A 16,537-nucleotide genomic window follows, 5' to 3' on the forward strand; every position below is an offset into this window, starting at 1 on the left:
TCTCTAACATGAGCGACGGGCATAATTACCACATAAGAAATAGTATTCTATTACAGAAATACAAATACAACAACAAATATCATCATCAGGTTTGAGAAGGACCAAATTCAGTAAATGGGAGCGTCGCATACTTTTAGCAGTTACTCGGAGGTATACGAGATCTAAAGATGTGTCGTCTCGGCTAGCGCGATATGACTATAATGACACTTCCCATTGGTAGAATCTTCGTAAACATATTCAGTTACCGTGATTCAGGGGTTATTTCACGCACTTCCAATAGCAATTTAACTTATAAGACTGGTGCAATCTTATCCTTAAACTACATTTTACTGTTCAAAATCCAAATTTAAAGCAAATAGTTTATCCAAAATACTGTTCAGGTAGAAATGGATGTAGTCTGAAAACACAAACATTTTAGTCCGTATTGCAAGTAGGCAATATCTGCTTGAGTACCCCGCAAAGCAGTAATAATCGACATATATGTTATATCAAAAAAGTGATGTGATCGAGCAAAAATAACGCCACATTCGGATTGAGCGCGCGCGAATTACGTAGACATGACTCAAACAAATCATGGCGCAAATATCGTGCAGACAAGTGTTATCCATATCGTGTCATGGTAATTACATCATGCGTCGTCAGCTGATATCATCCATTTCGTTGCATTGACTGCAACAACTGGAAGTATTTACCTATCCCTTTCTACTTCATCTTCGTCCTTCGTGTATAGGCCAACCGTGAATAAGCGGCAGATCGTCGACGACACGACACATCGTTGATTATTTAGCCCTACACCCACTCAAGCCGTAAAGGATCTTTTACGTGACGACGGCTGACACCGAAATAATCAACCACTTGGAAATAAAATAAATCATTTCCTCATCCTGTCACTTTAACAGTTTTTTACAAAATAGAATCAGATCAATATGCTTCGCACTCTAAATATAAACTTCAAATGGTTCAGAATAACAATTTTTTATACTACTCCACGTCTGTGTGATATTGTGTCCGTCTGTGCGTTCGTCTGAAATATAAAGGATGATTGAAATATATACTAATCGATGTGATGGTTCGGTATATTAATTCTATGCAATGATACCATGCCTTCTCTCCATCTCACGAAATATTTGGAAGATAACACTGCAAGAAAAATGTTTGAAACGATGGCATTTTTGGTTTCACAGCTGTTTAATTCAATCCGTGCATCACGAGAAGAGACGTGAAAGAAGCCCCCCCGGAATAAATTGATTTTAAACCGGAACAAATTTCCGCCATTTATGGTGGCGGAGTAAGGTTTCATACACGAGTAGATCTGATCCTCTTGCTAGGCGCACGTTTTCGTGGATGGTTGGCAATAATGGCGGGGAGGACAGTCCACATCCTCGTCGCATTTATCTGGAATAGACGAACTTCGTAATTGGAAATGAAGTGTTTTCCAGCTCGAACGTTTTAACTCACTCGCAGTCACATAGCAAACGGCAGGATCGCAATGAAAACCAGGCGGGCAGTCAAGTGTGTTCTTGCAGTCAACTTTAAATATGCGCTTTATAATTTTACAATATCATACATCCATAGTTAGGCCCTTACCTGTCACACACATATTTTCAGAGGTGTTGCAGGTGTAACCAGGGGGACAGTCAATACCGCTTCCGCAATTCACTTTGAATAAAGAATGTTGAGTTATGATAGGCATTTACTATATTTGTGACCAGGAAAGAAAAGACAATAGAAGAGCGTAAGGATATCTGATCGTGGAAGATTTAGGCCTATAGGTCTGAAGGAATGATAAACTTTGGAAGAATCGGATTGCCACATTTTTCGATTTACGGCTTGGACAGATGTGGAGTAACGGGGAACAATAGATCCAATCTTGAAGTATGCTAAACTCACGAAGCAGTAGAAAGTTGTATCTGCTAGGACGTGCGACTGTATGTCCGCCATGACAGCAAAGTCATCAAGATCACTGACTAACGTGGAAGGAATGAAGAAAGCCTACTCTCTCTTCGCCAAAATCGAAGTTCTCTCTAATTAAAATACAGCGAAACCACAAGGTTTCGGGGGATATTAAAACGCCTAAATGTACCTAAGCCAATATATCGACTTGTTTACCCGGGTAACATCTTTTTTCTTCCAAGTTGCAATAGTAACCAGGTGGACAGTCGTAATCGGCGTAGCAGTGACGATCGCCTAGACAGACAATTTGTACATATAATATTTTGAAATGGAGTACTTTGTTCATGTTATCTTGTCTCGCAACCAGGAACTGATACACATTTGAATTCAAATAGGGGTGGTCTAAGCCAGAGCGGCCAACCCGTGGCCCGCGAGAAGGTTTTGAGTGGCCCGCTAGGTAATTTTCGAAATTGGTAATATTATCAAAAATGGATTGTCCAGATTGTGAACTTGCATGCAATGTTCCCTCTAATTTTTGACGAGTCTGCCCACACTCACCAACTCATTGCGCAGATCCCTTGAACAATAGTGCGTAGCGACTAAAAAAACAGGTCAACACTTCGGAATTTTTGTGCGCAACTTAGATTTTCTGTGCGCAGAGACCGCGCCAACACTGCGCATTTGCGCATGTGCGCAGCTTAGAGGGAACATTGCTTGCAAGGCCAACCAAAAATTTGATTAGTCTGGCCGCAGCACTAGAGATGTGACGGCAAAAATATCACTTCCGACGCATTGGCAGATCCATTGGCCGCAGTCACATTTTTCATAGATCTTCGTACATTACAATATATCAGAATATTCTGCGGTGGATTTATCTAAAGTAAAAATATTTTTCACTCTTTCCACAATATGTTTGTCACTCGATTTCTTGCTTTTAATATTGTTCCCCACTCCTGAAAATGAAGGAACGCCTAATGTACCAGATTAAGTCCAACTATATTCGCATTTACGAGAGAAAGTGTGATCCAACATGCGACCTTGCGTTTGCGCTCGCAGAAAGACTGTCGACGATGAAACCTAGGCACAAAATTACTGAGGCATGCTGACCGAAGCTTTCGATATCGATATGTCCAGGCACCGAATAGTCCAGTCCCTGCAAACTGAGCCCAGTGATATACAGCAGACCCGCAATATATTCAAGTAATAAAATTATTGACCTAATAATTGACCTCTAAAGTTTGAAAATTTTCGCGCTTCGACAATATGCAAGTGGCCATTTGGCTGAAAAGGTTGCCCATCCCTGGTCTAATCCCAATAAACACACTGGTTCGTATTCACAAGGACACATGAAGCCATATGACGCCACAGTATTGATTCTAAAGTCCTAAATTTCGCATGCCTCAACTTTTTTAACCTTGCGGCACCGTATCAAAAGCATCGCAACACCTTAGTACTGGATCCACTTTGTTATAGTGTTAATCCTGGTTAGGATCCTCTGGTTTAATATGAAACGTATATGTGTATTATGTATATTTGTTGTATACTGGTCGGCCTATACTGGGATGATATAGGGGTGAAATCCGTGTTTGTATCAGCGATAATATCGGCTAACAACTATTTCAGAGAAAGTGAAAGTGATGCGCGCCAGAGATTCCACAAAGGGTTATGAAGCGATGACGTGAGATCTCGACACCACATCACCCTAAAGTGAAAAATAACTCTCATGTAAATCTTTTATCTCCAGTTTGAAAAAGGCGGATTTCTTAGGGAACTATAGTTGTTGCCAAAAAAAAATTTCACACTATATTTTTCACACTTATGTATTATCGATACGTTGATGATACGTTTGTGGTTTTTCAAAGTGAGCGACAGTGTGATGCCTTTTTCGATACGTTAAATTCAATGCATCAATCCCTCAAATTCACAGTAGATAAAGAGGAAAATAGTTCCCTACCATTTCTTGATGTATTGGTAGAAAAAACAGGTCATCAATTCACCACATCAGTTTATCGGAAGCCAACATTTACCGGTCATTATGTTAGGTGGAACTCCTTTTGTCCGAAAAAGCGTAAATTAAATTTGATCTCTACCCTCGTGCATCGAGCACTTATGATTTGCTCTAAAGACAAATTGCCGCAGAATTAAATTGGATTAGATCCATTCTGTCCAAAAATGGATATCCCGATAGCATCACTGACTCTGTCATTGCGGAGAAAACGCGCAAATTCAGACAACCTACAGTTTTCGGCCCTAACAGATGCCCGGTGTACATACACCTTCCTTGGCTTGACTCTGTTTCCAATAGATTCACCAAATCAATCAGATCATGCGTCGAATCATGTTACAACACTGTAAATGCGAGGATTGTATATACAACCAAACAAATTTTGCCCAGCACGCGAAAGGATGCGCTGCCTGCTTTTCATCAAAGTATGGTCATATATGAATACAAATGCCACTGTGACAGTCGGTACGTGGGACGCACATCCCAACGCTTGCTATAGAACGTATCAAACAGCATGTTCCTAAGGGGATAAGATCGGCATCGCAGTCTCCTGATTCCGAAAATATCACTCAGCAATGTAAACAGAAACACGCATCAAAATCCCAATCGTACAGCCAAGTGTCGGCATGCAGTTCTTCAATTGGCCAGCATTTGATCGACAACCCGTCTTGCGCCTCAAACTATTCAGACGACATGTTTTCAGTTTTATCCAAGGGTAGATCCATATTTCATTTAACTAGGCTTACCATATTTTGGAAATCTAAAAAGAGGACTCTTTTTCAGAAATTTGAGACTTGCAAAACCGGAGAAGAATTCTCAAAAACCGGTGAAAAAAAAGGTCATCTTTCCGCTCAGAGCTAAAATCACCGTTTTTCACTCCGAAATACCCGCCGGAGCGTCATTTCTGTGCTAATTTACGGCATATCACTCGCAATTTGCTCTAAATCTGACCTAAATTTTCAAAAAAGAGGACAAAAGGGCGTCCTCCGAGGACACTTTCAAAAAAGTCAAAAAAGAGGACAAATCCTCTTAAAAGAGGACGTATGGTAACCCTACATTTAACAGCTTTGGAATCCACTTTCATCAAACTAAACAACCCGGTCCTTTGTCGCCAGAAAGAAATTTTGTATAATCTTAAAATCTCACACTAGTTGTCGTTGCTTAGCTGTTCGTCCGTATTTCTGTACAATTTTTTTTTTCTTTCTGTGTTGTTGCATTGTCTCATTGTATTTGTATGTTATTTCTCACGGGCACTACTTCTTCAAGTTGCTTGTTGCTATGTACGCCGCATTGTTGCTATGGTTGAATTTCCATTCATGTTATTTATAAATTTTCATTATTGCGTCACAATTCGCCGTTTGGTTTTGAATCCATCTGTATCCTTTATCGTGCCGGTTGCTCTCGATAAGAGGCACGCGAAAAGTTCTTCGAGTCAATAAATATGAATTTACTGTTAAAAGCCGTGTTCAAGTTTTTTACCACCAATCAGTTATTCAAGTAATTTAATTTGATATCACATCATATTTAGAGCGCTGTTTGAGCAACAAAATAATATCTCGCATCTGATTTGAATCTTTTGTTGAATGAAACTTCTTTGCTTCAACAGGAGTATCAGTTATAACCACTGAGCTATATAAACACTGGAGTGCGCAACTTACCGTGACGGCGGAGAAAATTGAAAAACAGCTCTGGCTACCTACTTGCGCACTGGTGCTTATGGTGAACTACTGGGATTCTCCGTGTTTTTACGCTTTTCGAGGGGTTTTCGTCTGGAATAAGTATGTTTTATCACAAAACTAACACAGACCATATTAATGAACTATAGTATACCCTTTCTAATAGGTATGTCAGCCTTGAATGACGCCATGGATTGCATTTGCGACTTCCGTATCCATAGATGGATCTAAAACGGCGAAGACTCGTGTGTAACTTCAAGGGATACTGCATTGCAACGACATTCCGACGCGAATATTTCAACGATTAGCTTCTGACTACATCAAACTCAACGTGAAGCAGTCTTGAGTAGCAGTGATGCTAATCACCTTCGGTGATGTTTGCTTGCGAGTGCAGGAACACATCAAGTTTGCTCTCGATGTCTCAAAGAAGTTATCTAAACCTAAACTGCTTCTGCCCTGTCCATGATTTTGCCACGCTTATTAAACTGTAATTGCACTATGACTATACGGTTCTATGCACCAGAAATATATCAACGAGATCATTGTGATATACGGTATTTTTATTTTAGCGATCCACATAGAAAGAGTATGGTTCAACTGGGCAATTCATAAATAGTTCTCAACGTTGCCGGAAATATGCCAGTCTTTTGTGCCACCGAAATAAAGAAGGATAATTACGACGAAATCTGGCCCTATTTTAACGAAATCTGGCCCTATGAAGAATTCCAATGGTTACAATATGTATTATGGTAGAAATAATTAAAAGATGTTGTAGTACAACGAGAGATACTTTCCTACATTCTTGGGTTGAAAGTGCATGTCCTTACTAAGAAGCTTGCCAAGGACGTTTAACAGCAGCAGTTGTTGGCTGACAACACTCAAGTTGTGCGTACACTGCTGGCGACACACCGTGTTGCTTTATTCTGACAATGTTGTCTACATCACAATTTTTCATCGTGCGCTTCTTAATGTAAGAATGATGCAATGTCCAAGAAGTCTTTCTTCAGTTAGGATATTGCGGTACGTTGACCATAACACCATGTCTACCTATTTGTTTTATTTGACCGTTTACGATTCACAATGAGCAGACAATTAGCCGTTTACAACGGTAGGCCTATAAAATAGGCTACAAGCTGTAAAATATCAAATGATATGTACACCGACAGTGCAGAATCTACGATACAAACGAAATGCAGATGTCAAAAAAATTTTGACTTGATGAAAAATTTTGACAAATTTTGACTTAACGCTACAATTTTGACATGTCAAAAAAAACCGCCCTAATAATTATACATAAATGATTTCCGTAGAAATTCCACCCCCCTATTTAAGTGAGGGTCTCGAGACGATTTCATTGGGTCTGTGACAGCTTTTCGACCAAATTGATACTAAGCACGGAAAAGTCAGGCCGCTGGTGAAAATAAATCAAAAATCGTCAGATTATATTTTCATCTGAACAAGACACACACAGATAGGAGCATGCCGAACGACCAGTTGCAGTTTCTCAAACTGGCATCCACCTTGGCCTAGTGCTCGTCTGCTCGATGTCACAGTTCCTTTCGGTGTTAGTCTCTATTCCGTGGCTCTTTCTTGCTCATTCCATTGTTTCAGAGCTCTTTCCATTCTTTGGAGCATATCCTTTAATATTTTGAGGGCTTCCAATTTTCTCTCTTGATGTCTCTAATCCATTCGTTCTTCAGAGCATCATTGCTTCCAAGGGAAACTGAACACATACCATAGTAATAATCAGGTGTTCTTAAGCATTCCTTCAGCTGCAAACTAATGCATAATACAATCATCTGTTCATGTATCTGTAAATAGAAAAATTTTCAAAGTGTCAAGCTGGCATCAAGCAAAGTGTTAGATGAAATATTGTCTCCCTAATAAATGCTAAAATCTCACAGATAAAAAGTAAGTGGATATCGCCGCTTACACTGTATTTCCTCATCCTCGCTATAACTCCTCACAAACTCGATACTGCCTTCAAACGTTTTGTACAGCCATAAGCTTATAACTTATAAGCACAGCACACCTGACCGACTGATCCCCACCCCCACCCCTCGACATTATCTTGGAATCACCTGTACATGGATGTGAAAATGCATATGGATGAAAAATTTAAAAGGATCACCCAGTGATCAGTGATATTAGTTCAGAGTTGTGAATCTTACTTCTATAGCTAACTGCTGTTCTGACATCTGAGTTATATCCTGTTTCTATCGTACTTCTTATTCTATTCCCAGAATTCCCGATGTTATAATCTGTAAGTTATAGGAATAAATGGTTTAGTATAAACGCAATATCAAAAGATGGACGGCTGATAACTAACAGTACCTGATTATTAGTCCGTTTTATGAAGGTACAATGCGTAAACCCATAAGCGCCCAGGTAAAATTTCCGACGACTAGGTAGCCAAGGAGACAAAATGGCTACGCTTCAATTGTCTCCGCTGGAGACAACATTGGGAATACGAGATGCGCACCGCTTGGTTATAACGTCTACGTAGCAGAGATGAGCATGGATTAGGATTAGGTTTTGAAAAAACAGGATTTGTGAAATTTTGTCGGATTTGGATTGGATTTGGATTAGACATTTTTTTCAGAACGGATTAGGATTTGGATTGGATTTACCTATTTTCTAGGAGATAGAGAGAGAGAGAGACTGAAATGTCGTGTGGCGAATGGCGACAAACTTTATTCAGATCAGTTATTAATGTACTTATGGTTACTAAGTTATCTTGAATCAAGTGAATTGTAGGTTGTGACAGAAAATTTTCGAATCCCTCCCTGGCATAAATTAGTAATTTTTCTGAATTTCCAGTTGGAATCGGATTAGGATTGGACATGGACTTGAATATGAAAAAGTTATGGATTAGGATTTGGATTTGGATTTGAAGGTTCGGATTTGGATTGGATTAGGACATAGAAATTTCAAATCCGCTCATCTCTGCTACGTAGTTGTTAGACATATTTTATTCGTTACTTTTAATAAAATTACGCAGTAAGTGTCGCTAAAGACCCTCGTTGCTGTAAACGCCACAGGCACTGCCATAATTTTAATAATAAATATTGATTATATTTACGAGGCTTGTAGCAAACGTATCCGTGACCATAGTAGCTCAGAGGCTGGCTATCCTTCCCGTTTGGCCCACCAGTCCCAGGTCTCCATATCACCAATAAATATTTTGTTCCTGCCGCACTCTGGAAATAAGACAGCGAGCTGTATTTATCAATATGGAATTCGCGATGGTCCTTGCCATAATTTATTTGGCTATTATACTATATGCTTTACAAGTAGGCCTATTACTCTGCTACTTAGTACTTACGCCATCATCGTCGGTCCACAGCATCACTTCGTTCCAGGCCGCAGGAATCTTCTGTTCGACTTGAGACTGAACCTCTGCGTATTCTGCGGCAGTTCGGACCTTGTACACTCCAGCAGAGTACTTGCTTTTGCATTCGGATTGCGCGGTGGCGAAATTTACGGTACCCCACCAGTCGATTCGAAACCAGTAGTCACCGCCGTCGTATTGGAAATGAAAGGAAGATCCGGCTGCAATTACAGAACGGTAGGAGGAAGACCTTGATTGGCACACAATGAAAAGTCGTACAATGATGAGCCTGGATATCGCTCGAAATCCGACGTTATGCATGACCGACCATTGACCTAATCAACATGAGCATTGAACACTGAATTGTGATCACACCTAAATGCAGTTGCTTAGATAAAGAGATCAGTGAACCTATCGTTTTAAATTTGGTGCGTTCACCTCACAATCCATTGCATACACCACAATTTGGAAGACCTTTGATACAATATTATTTCCATGATGTGGCCTGTATGTCGTAAAAAACAATACCAAAAGGGGTGTGCAACCCTTTCCACAGCGAGTTTGGGTATTTAAGGTTGTGAAGCTGCACATTGGCTTTTTAGTAATTGCTCGGGTCATCAAGGTAACGGCGCTTCCGAGATTTATCAATACAGTTCGATATAGGGCAATACAGATAACCATACTGCAGACTTGGACAACTAGATAATTCTAATTTTCCTATATTAGAGCGAAATGCAAGTAATCTAATCTAATCTAATTTGTGAAACGTTTCGCTGCTCTAATTCTAATTCTACTCTAATTTGTGAAATGTTTCTATGCTCTAATTCTAATTCTAATTTTATTTATTGTTTTCCTTAAAATACCTCGTTGTCCACGGCATTTTGCAGCGAGTTAACAAAAATATTCCTCTCCGCAGGGAAATCCAGTGCCAAGCCACCATCGCATTACTTACACCGTACTTACAATCATAGTAGTAATTGTGACTAATATTAGCCCTGCGTTAGTACAACGCCGAAGCCGTTTCAGCTAGTTCGGAATAGTGTTGTTGGGCACAGGCGAATAGCATATTTTGAAACAACAACAATAATAATAATAATAATATTAATTTGAAACTGCAATCAAATTTAGTATTTCAAAATGCTTTACTCCGTGTTCTTCCAAAATCACAAATCAAATCGCCGGCCGCATGTGGCCCGCGTCTTGGTGACCCCTGGTGAGTGCAAAGCGAGCCAAGCTTGGCTTACAAACGTTAACCCAGTGGTTCCAAACCGGTGTGCCGCGGCACACTAGTGTTACGTCTCTCATGTGTCCGCGAGCGATTTCTTCGAAGCTTTCAAATTATGAGCAAAATAATTCTAGTATATAGCAAACGATCAATAAATAATCTAAATCGAGCTTGATGTGAAGTTTGTACAATTCTCAAAGCCTCGCGCGGAAGCAGAGAAAGTTATTTTTCCGTCTTGCAATGGAATTGTCAATAAAATGTTTGTGACCAAAGTTGCAGCTGAATTAAAAACGATTCCCATGTCAAATGATACCATTCGTAGACGTATCTGTGACATGTTCAGAGATATTAGCGTGTTTGGTAGATATCTTGGACCACCTAAATAAGACAAATTCCAGTATGCAAGCAAGAATGAAAACTGTTGCAAAATTAGAGAATTGAAGGAAATTCAAAATGTGGTCAGTACAAGAAGCAGGAATTTGTACCATGTTCTCCCATTTCTCCGAAACGAATAACAGGGAAATCGTGCAATTATTTGTTCGGCATCTCAATTGTTTGCATGCAAAAATATACGCTTATTTTCCAACAGTCACCGAAAACTATGGATGGGTAAAAAACCCATTTTTGCCACAAGAAACCCATTTTACTTTAAATCTAAAAGAGGAGGTGTAGAGCTGATTGACGTCCGTACTGTCGGAAGCTTGAAGTTATGGTACAATGAGATGGCTGTCGACGAATTTTGAATGAAAATCCGGAAGGAATATCATTGCATTGGAGAAAAGGCAATTGTGATTGTACTTCAATTTCCCACGCCGTAACTTTGCGAGACTGGATTTCCATTCTGGTCAACATAAAAGCCCAAATAAATAGGGAGGTTACTTGCTATTGAAGAAGAGATGAGGGTGATAATAGCATTCATATGTGCACAGTGACGTGCGGTGAGGTTCACGGCTGGTGAGGCACGCCCCCCCCTCCCCCACATACAAAAGAACAAAACGCACGTAAAGAGACTTGAAATGTGAATAACAGCAGCAGCGGGTATAGACAGCATTTTCTTTGCACACTGGTAGCCGTTGCAATTTCACATTCTATAATACATGTAGGACTGGTCGCTATTGTGCCAAATGGGCATGTTTAGACAATAATTACTATCTTTTCAAGTAGGCCTTCTGTTATAAATTAGAAAAAAAACGTTAGTTACAAATTTTATTCAGTAAAAAACACTAGATTTGATGAATTTCGAAAGAAAATGCACTAGGTCAAGTCAAAATACACTAGATCTATTGTTTGGGAGTGGCACCACTACCACAAACAACAACGCAGGCTTTGTAAGTATGGCTATCACAATCACATACCACAATTAACGGTTAAAGGGATTGCAGTCGAACACAGCATAAAGGACACAAACAACGACATTGCAGCCTATGCAAATAGCTATCACATACCACAATTTAACGTAGCTATGGGTGCAAAATACATAGCAGCTACACAATAAGTAAGGGAATGTATTGGCTTCGCATTACGCATTGGCCGTCGCTTCAATCTTATATAATTCCTACAAGACTGTTGGATTCCGAAATCAGTAGCGCGTTTCACTCGGTTACGATTGTCCAATTGTTAGCGAATAGTGCATGAAGCAGATTCGTTTGTGCCTCACCTTGCCATTGTTTCTCTACGATGGCATTGTCTGTAATAAAGGTGAAGGTCACCTTCCTTGGCGATTTTTAGGGGGTTCTGGTGGTCTGACACTGTTAATATTTAGATTTTCGGAATCAGTGTGACTATAGCATTTCATTGATTCCAGATATTAAGAATTCCGAGCTATTTATGATGAATTGCATTGTTGCAGGTGAGGCACGACCCGCCCGTGCCTCACCTCTCATTTCGCGCTGTATTTTTGAATAATAATGATGCAAATTGATGATGTTTGGTGAAAAAAATGTTCCAATTTAGTTATTTATGAACATCGATGTGTAACATCATTATAATCATCGACTCATGGAGGGGTTTCACAATTTTCACTTACTCATCCAGACGACAGGTGAGGCACTGCCTCACCTGCCTCATTGGACCGCACGTCACTGTATGTGCATGTGCATCCTGTGATCGAGACTGGATATGCGCTAGAAGTCGAGCGCAAATTTCGCACTGAAGTAATGAAATTAAATAAATTGTTTTGTTTCCGGTAGAACTGTTCAATATTGCTTTCAGAACTATAGTAATTGCAGTAGAGTATATTAACTCGAAGGCTTTTCGTGTACCCCTTATCAAGAGTTTACCACACAATGAAAAATCTACAGAAAACCAAATTGGCTAAATATGACATAACAATGCAATAATAAAAGGAACTCTAGACAAAGTTAGCTGTACCGGTACTCCAGTAGTCGTGACAAGAGAGAATCAAATCATATAATACAATACACCTTACACCAGGGGCAGTGGTGGCTTTTGGGGTGGGCGAGGTGGGCGGTCGCCCGGGGCCTCCCCTGGTCGAAGGGCCCCCCCCCCTATTAGGATTTTGCGCTTTTTTCAAGGAGAATGACGAATAAACATGAAAATCCGTGTACCAAGCAAGAATATGATTCCGTACAGATGTGTCAATCATCATCAAATCACTGCATTTGTTAGAAAAGTCCCGTACGCCGATAATCATGCGGTAGAATTACTTAGTTTTGATGTAGTCTATCCTTGCACACGTGCAAAACAGACATGGGCGAATCCAGGACCTGGGCAAACCTTTAGCGGCGGTGAAAGATAGATAATAATAACCGATGCGGAAGGGGGGTCTGGGGGGCGGAGCCCCCCAGAAGTTACGGATAGATACTTATAGGGGGCCCCCGGTAAGTCTCGTCCAGGGCCCCCCCGTTCGTAGGGCCACCACTGACCAGGGGTCACCAACACGCGGCCCGCGAGGTCATATTTTGCGGCCCGCGACGTGATTTGAGATTTCGGTAGAAAGCTGAGAAAACCATTTTGTAATGCAGTTTCAAGTATTGTTGTTGTTGTTGTTTCGAAATAAGCTATTCTCCTAAGCCCAACATCACTATTCGTCACTAGCTAAAACGGCTTTGGAGATGGCAACAGCATTCCATCGAGGAAGAATAATCTGCTGAAATGAATGGGCTGGGCTAATTGCCTTGACGTGCAATGGCCAAAACACTGCCAAGATCGAGACGCCTATAAAACGGCATTCGGCAGTGGTTCACTGGGGGGCGCGCCCCTCTTGTGGGGGCGCGAAAGCATCTGAAAAGGGCGCGAAGCTGCGGTCAACTGAAAAGTTTTTCGCGCTGCGCGCGATTTACATCAAATTTAAATTGTGTGTATGGTCCGTGTATTTTCTGTATATCAACAGTCATAACCTTCAATGCCATCAAACTATCCGTTGGGATTACTAGCATTCTTGTTGCATTTTGTGATATGACGATAAGGGGGAGCGAAAGTTTTCAGTATCATTAAGGGAGCGCGTGTCTAAAAATGTTTGAGAACCACTGCCTTAGGGATTCCCCACACGATCAAGCTCTACGTGGAGATGGTCTTTCAGCTAGTAACGTATCTCGCTAGCCCCAATATCGAGTTCTTATTCGCTTAAAAGCGTTTCCAGTATCGTGCACAGCTCAGACTTCAAAATAAAATGAAATTAATGATAATGATTTTTTGTTGTATTTGTATTCCTTTGATAAAATATTACTTCTTTTGTTGTCACTACGCCCATTGCCTAAATTAAGTAGCACGGCGTTGTACTGACGTAGAGTTTTAAAACGATGATTGCCTAGTTCATACCGATTGAATTCATGAGGCCCGCGGCCGCTGCGAAATTTGAAAAGTGGCCCGCGACCCGTTTTGAGTTGGCGACCCCTGCCTTACACAGACAATTAACGGTATTTCAAGATTACATTGAAACTCGTTCTGCTTCTAATTGTGCCGCGAACTCTTGAAAACGGGCACACGAAGAGTCTTTGAGGTAATAAATTCTACTACACTGAATGTAGTTCTGAAAGAATTCTTCAAGTTCAGTACTGCCAGTCACATATTTGAGGTATCTTTGCATTTTATCTGTGAGCTAATAAGTTGACTAACATTTCAAAATTGCATTTTGCGAATCACGCAGCCTAATTCTAAAATCGGAATATAACGAACCCGGACCAGGACGGGGCTCGTTCACTTTCGGACCAAAAACCATTTTTCTCCGTAAGGCTGTACTGAGTTTGGTCCGAAAGTGAACGAGCCCCGTAGGTGCGTCAATTAGATGTTCCGGAATCATCATCCGTAAGTGGAAGAATACATTGAAAATTTTGACTTTTTTCGTAGATTTTTGACTTGCTCAAGCTAAAACAGTCCTCCAAATTAGTATCAATGATCGTTTCTTAAGGTTTTATCAATATAAAATCCCTTAAAATAAGTATTCAGGTGGTTTTCAGGTGCCGTAGGTTAAAAAATCTCACAACTACTATGCTGGTGTGCCGCGAACTATTTTTCATTTCCACAGGGGGGTGCCGCGAGGTGAAAAAGGTTGAGAACCACTGCGTTAACCATTCTCATGGTTATGAGACCGCACTGTGATTTTATATGAACTGAACTTGATGTTAGCTGTATCTATTTCTCATTCACAATTTCATTCAATTTCCAAGTTTTTTGCGAATTCAGTAATTATGATTCTAATCTAATTTGGAAAAATCTGTGTATCTTCAATTCTAATTCTAATCTTATTTGGAAGAATTGTGTAGCTCTAATTCTAATTCTAAGCTAATTTGGAAAATTGTGTTGCTCTAATTCTAATTGTAATCTAATTTGGAAAAGCTGAAAATTTTCTAGTTGTCCAAGTCTGCCATACTGTCGGCGGTGTAAATCGCGAGAAAAGCCAAAGAAATTCAGGGTATCGAATAGTTGTTGTCGAACATATGCATGTGTGAATTCAGTATATGCATATTTTATTTATTTGTCCCTTATCTCTTGGCCCACTTGATGTTAGCTCATACGTACCAGACTATAAGCTAAAGTGGACAGCATCACACCGTTGCAGGCCGGGTAATTTTGCTCTTTCAGCCGCGGGTTGCACAATGCAAAGTAGGCTATATATGTGGAACTAGAGCGCTATCCAACAGCGATGGTCTCATAATCCGATATTTACCTCACAAGACAGTTCAATAATAGTAATAATCGTCAGATTTGATGTGGTGAAAATGGCCACTACGATATCTCTCAGGATGGCAACTGATTAAAACGTAATAGAATTGCAATAGAGTTGATTGATTGTGCAGTTTGTAGTGGAAGAAAGATTTTTTTCACTGTTATTTGTCAGATACCGAATAATTGCTTGAGTAATATTGTATCGACGACTATAACAAAACAAAACTTACGTTGCAACCGCGCCATTTCGACCGTACCCGCCATCAGCATCACTAAGCCGAGCATGACAACCGTCGTAGTCGCCATACTAAAATATCGTCTATCTATGGTCATACAAACAGCTTCAAAGAATTATTGAGATCGATGTAAACCTAGGTAAAGCATAAGATACGTGGGTACATCTTAAAATTTTGTTTGAACGATTGCATGAACGGGCCATAAATCCAGATCTGGGATAAATTGAGATGAAACAGCAGCTATACATAGTTTACTATACATTTTCTATCTAAGTTTCCACCTGCAGCGGTCATGCACTACTAACTATACTACTGACTATTTATTCATATTTTTAATACCGAATATTTTTGGCTGTCGCTCGTCAAGGGTGATCGTCAGCAACAAGTAGAAAATTGGATTGCTGACGATTACCCCTGACGAGTGACAGCCGAACATATTCGGGTTTATTTCAATATGAATATAGTATTCAATTGTATATTGAAGTTCTCTACCTCCAAGAGTCGCATTTTTACCACCCGACTCCTACTTCTATTTGAGTAGCTACACCAACAAGTTCTACCGCCTATGTTATATACCAGGAAATGGTGCCTTGCAATGCTATCATTAGCGGTGCTCGTGGCATGAAATGCCAGAGAAAAATCAATCCGGAATCCCCGTCTGGAGAAGCCTCAGTCTTTTCGAGTCTGGGATTTCGCGAGACTGATGTTTGCGCCTTTCTATATATTACTCAGTAAAAAACACAAACATCACCAACGAGCAGAAATGCGTCTCATAATGTCTCGACAGCGGTGCCATGTCGCTTTTATTTTTAAGAAATAAAGCCTATAAATGGAATTGTAATAAGAAGGAATGGAGCGCTGTCTTTACTTGCAGACATAACACCCAGCGGATATCCACATCCCATTTGCAATGCTCCGTTAAGTTCGTGTAGGCTCGGATATGCAACTTCATGATTACCACGATGTATGTAATCCGCTCATTGCGCGATTGCTGCAGCAACGATTGATGAATGGCGCAACGCATGCATCCAATTGCAGCAGTTC

At 40.3% G+C, this 16,537-nt stretch overlaps 1 protein-coding gene and 1 long non-coding RNA gene across 2 annotated transcripts; one reads left to right on the forward strand and one right to left on the reverse strand.

Annotated features, from left to right (window-relative positions):
• Positions 1-916: 916 nt before the first annotated feature.
• LOC145458864 (uncharacterized) lies at positions 917-15,651 on the reverse strand. Its single transcript, XM_080337367.1, has 8 exons — positions 15,488-15,651; positions 8,900-9,126; positions 8,657-8,774; positions 2,110-2,187; positions 1,588-1,659; positions 1,459-1,530; positions 1,303-1,395; positions 917-1,024 (listed from the first exon to the last, which is right to left on the reverse strand). Exons 1-7 carry the CDS (start codon positions 15,588-15,590, stop codon positions 1,325-1,327), a joined length of 741 nt encoding a protein of 246 aa, XP_080193493.1. The 5' UTR covers positions 15,591-15,651; the 3' UTR covers positions 917-1,024; positions 1,303-1,324.
• On the forward strand, positions 5,511-6,122 carry LOC145458869 (uncharacterized). The gene is made up of 2 exons (XR_013921212.1): positions 5,511-5,676; positions 5,741-6,122. It is a non-coding gene; the product is annotated as an uncharacterized LOC145458869 (long non-coding RNA).
• Positions 15,652-16,537: the final 886 nt, after the last annotated feature.

This window comes from Botryllus schlosseri, chromosome 16 (assembly GCF_051294905.1).
Source record: "Botryllus schlosseri isolate E-star chromosome 16, Bs_hap1, whole genome shotgun sequence".
In the NCBI taxonomy this organism is placed as follows: domain Eukaryota; kingdom Metazoa; phylum Chordata; class Ascidiacea; order Stolidobranchia; family Styelidae; genus Botryllus; species Botryllus schlosseri.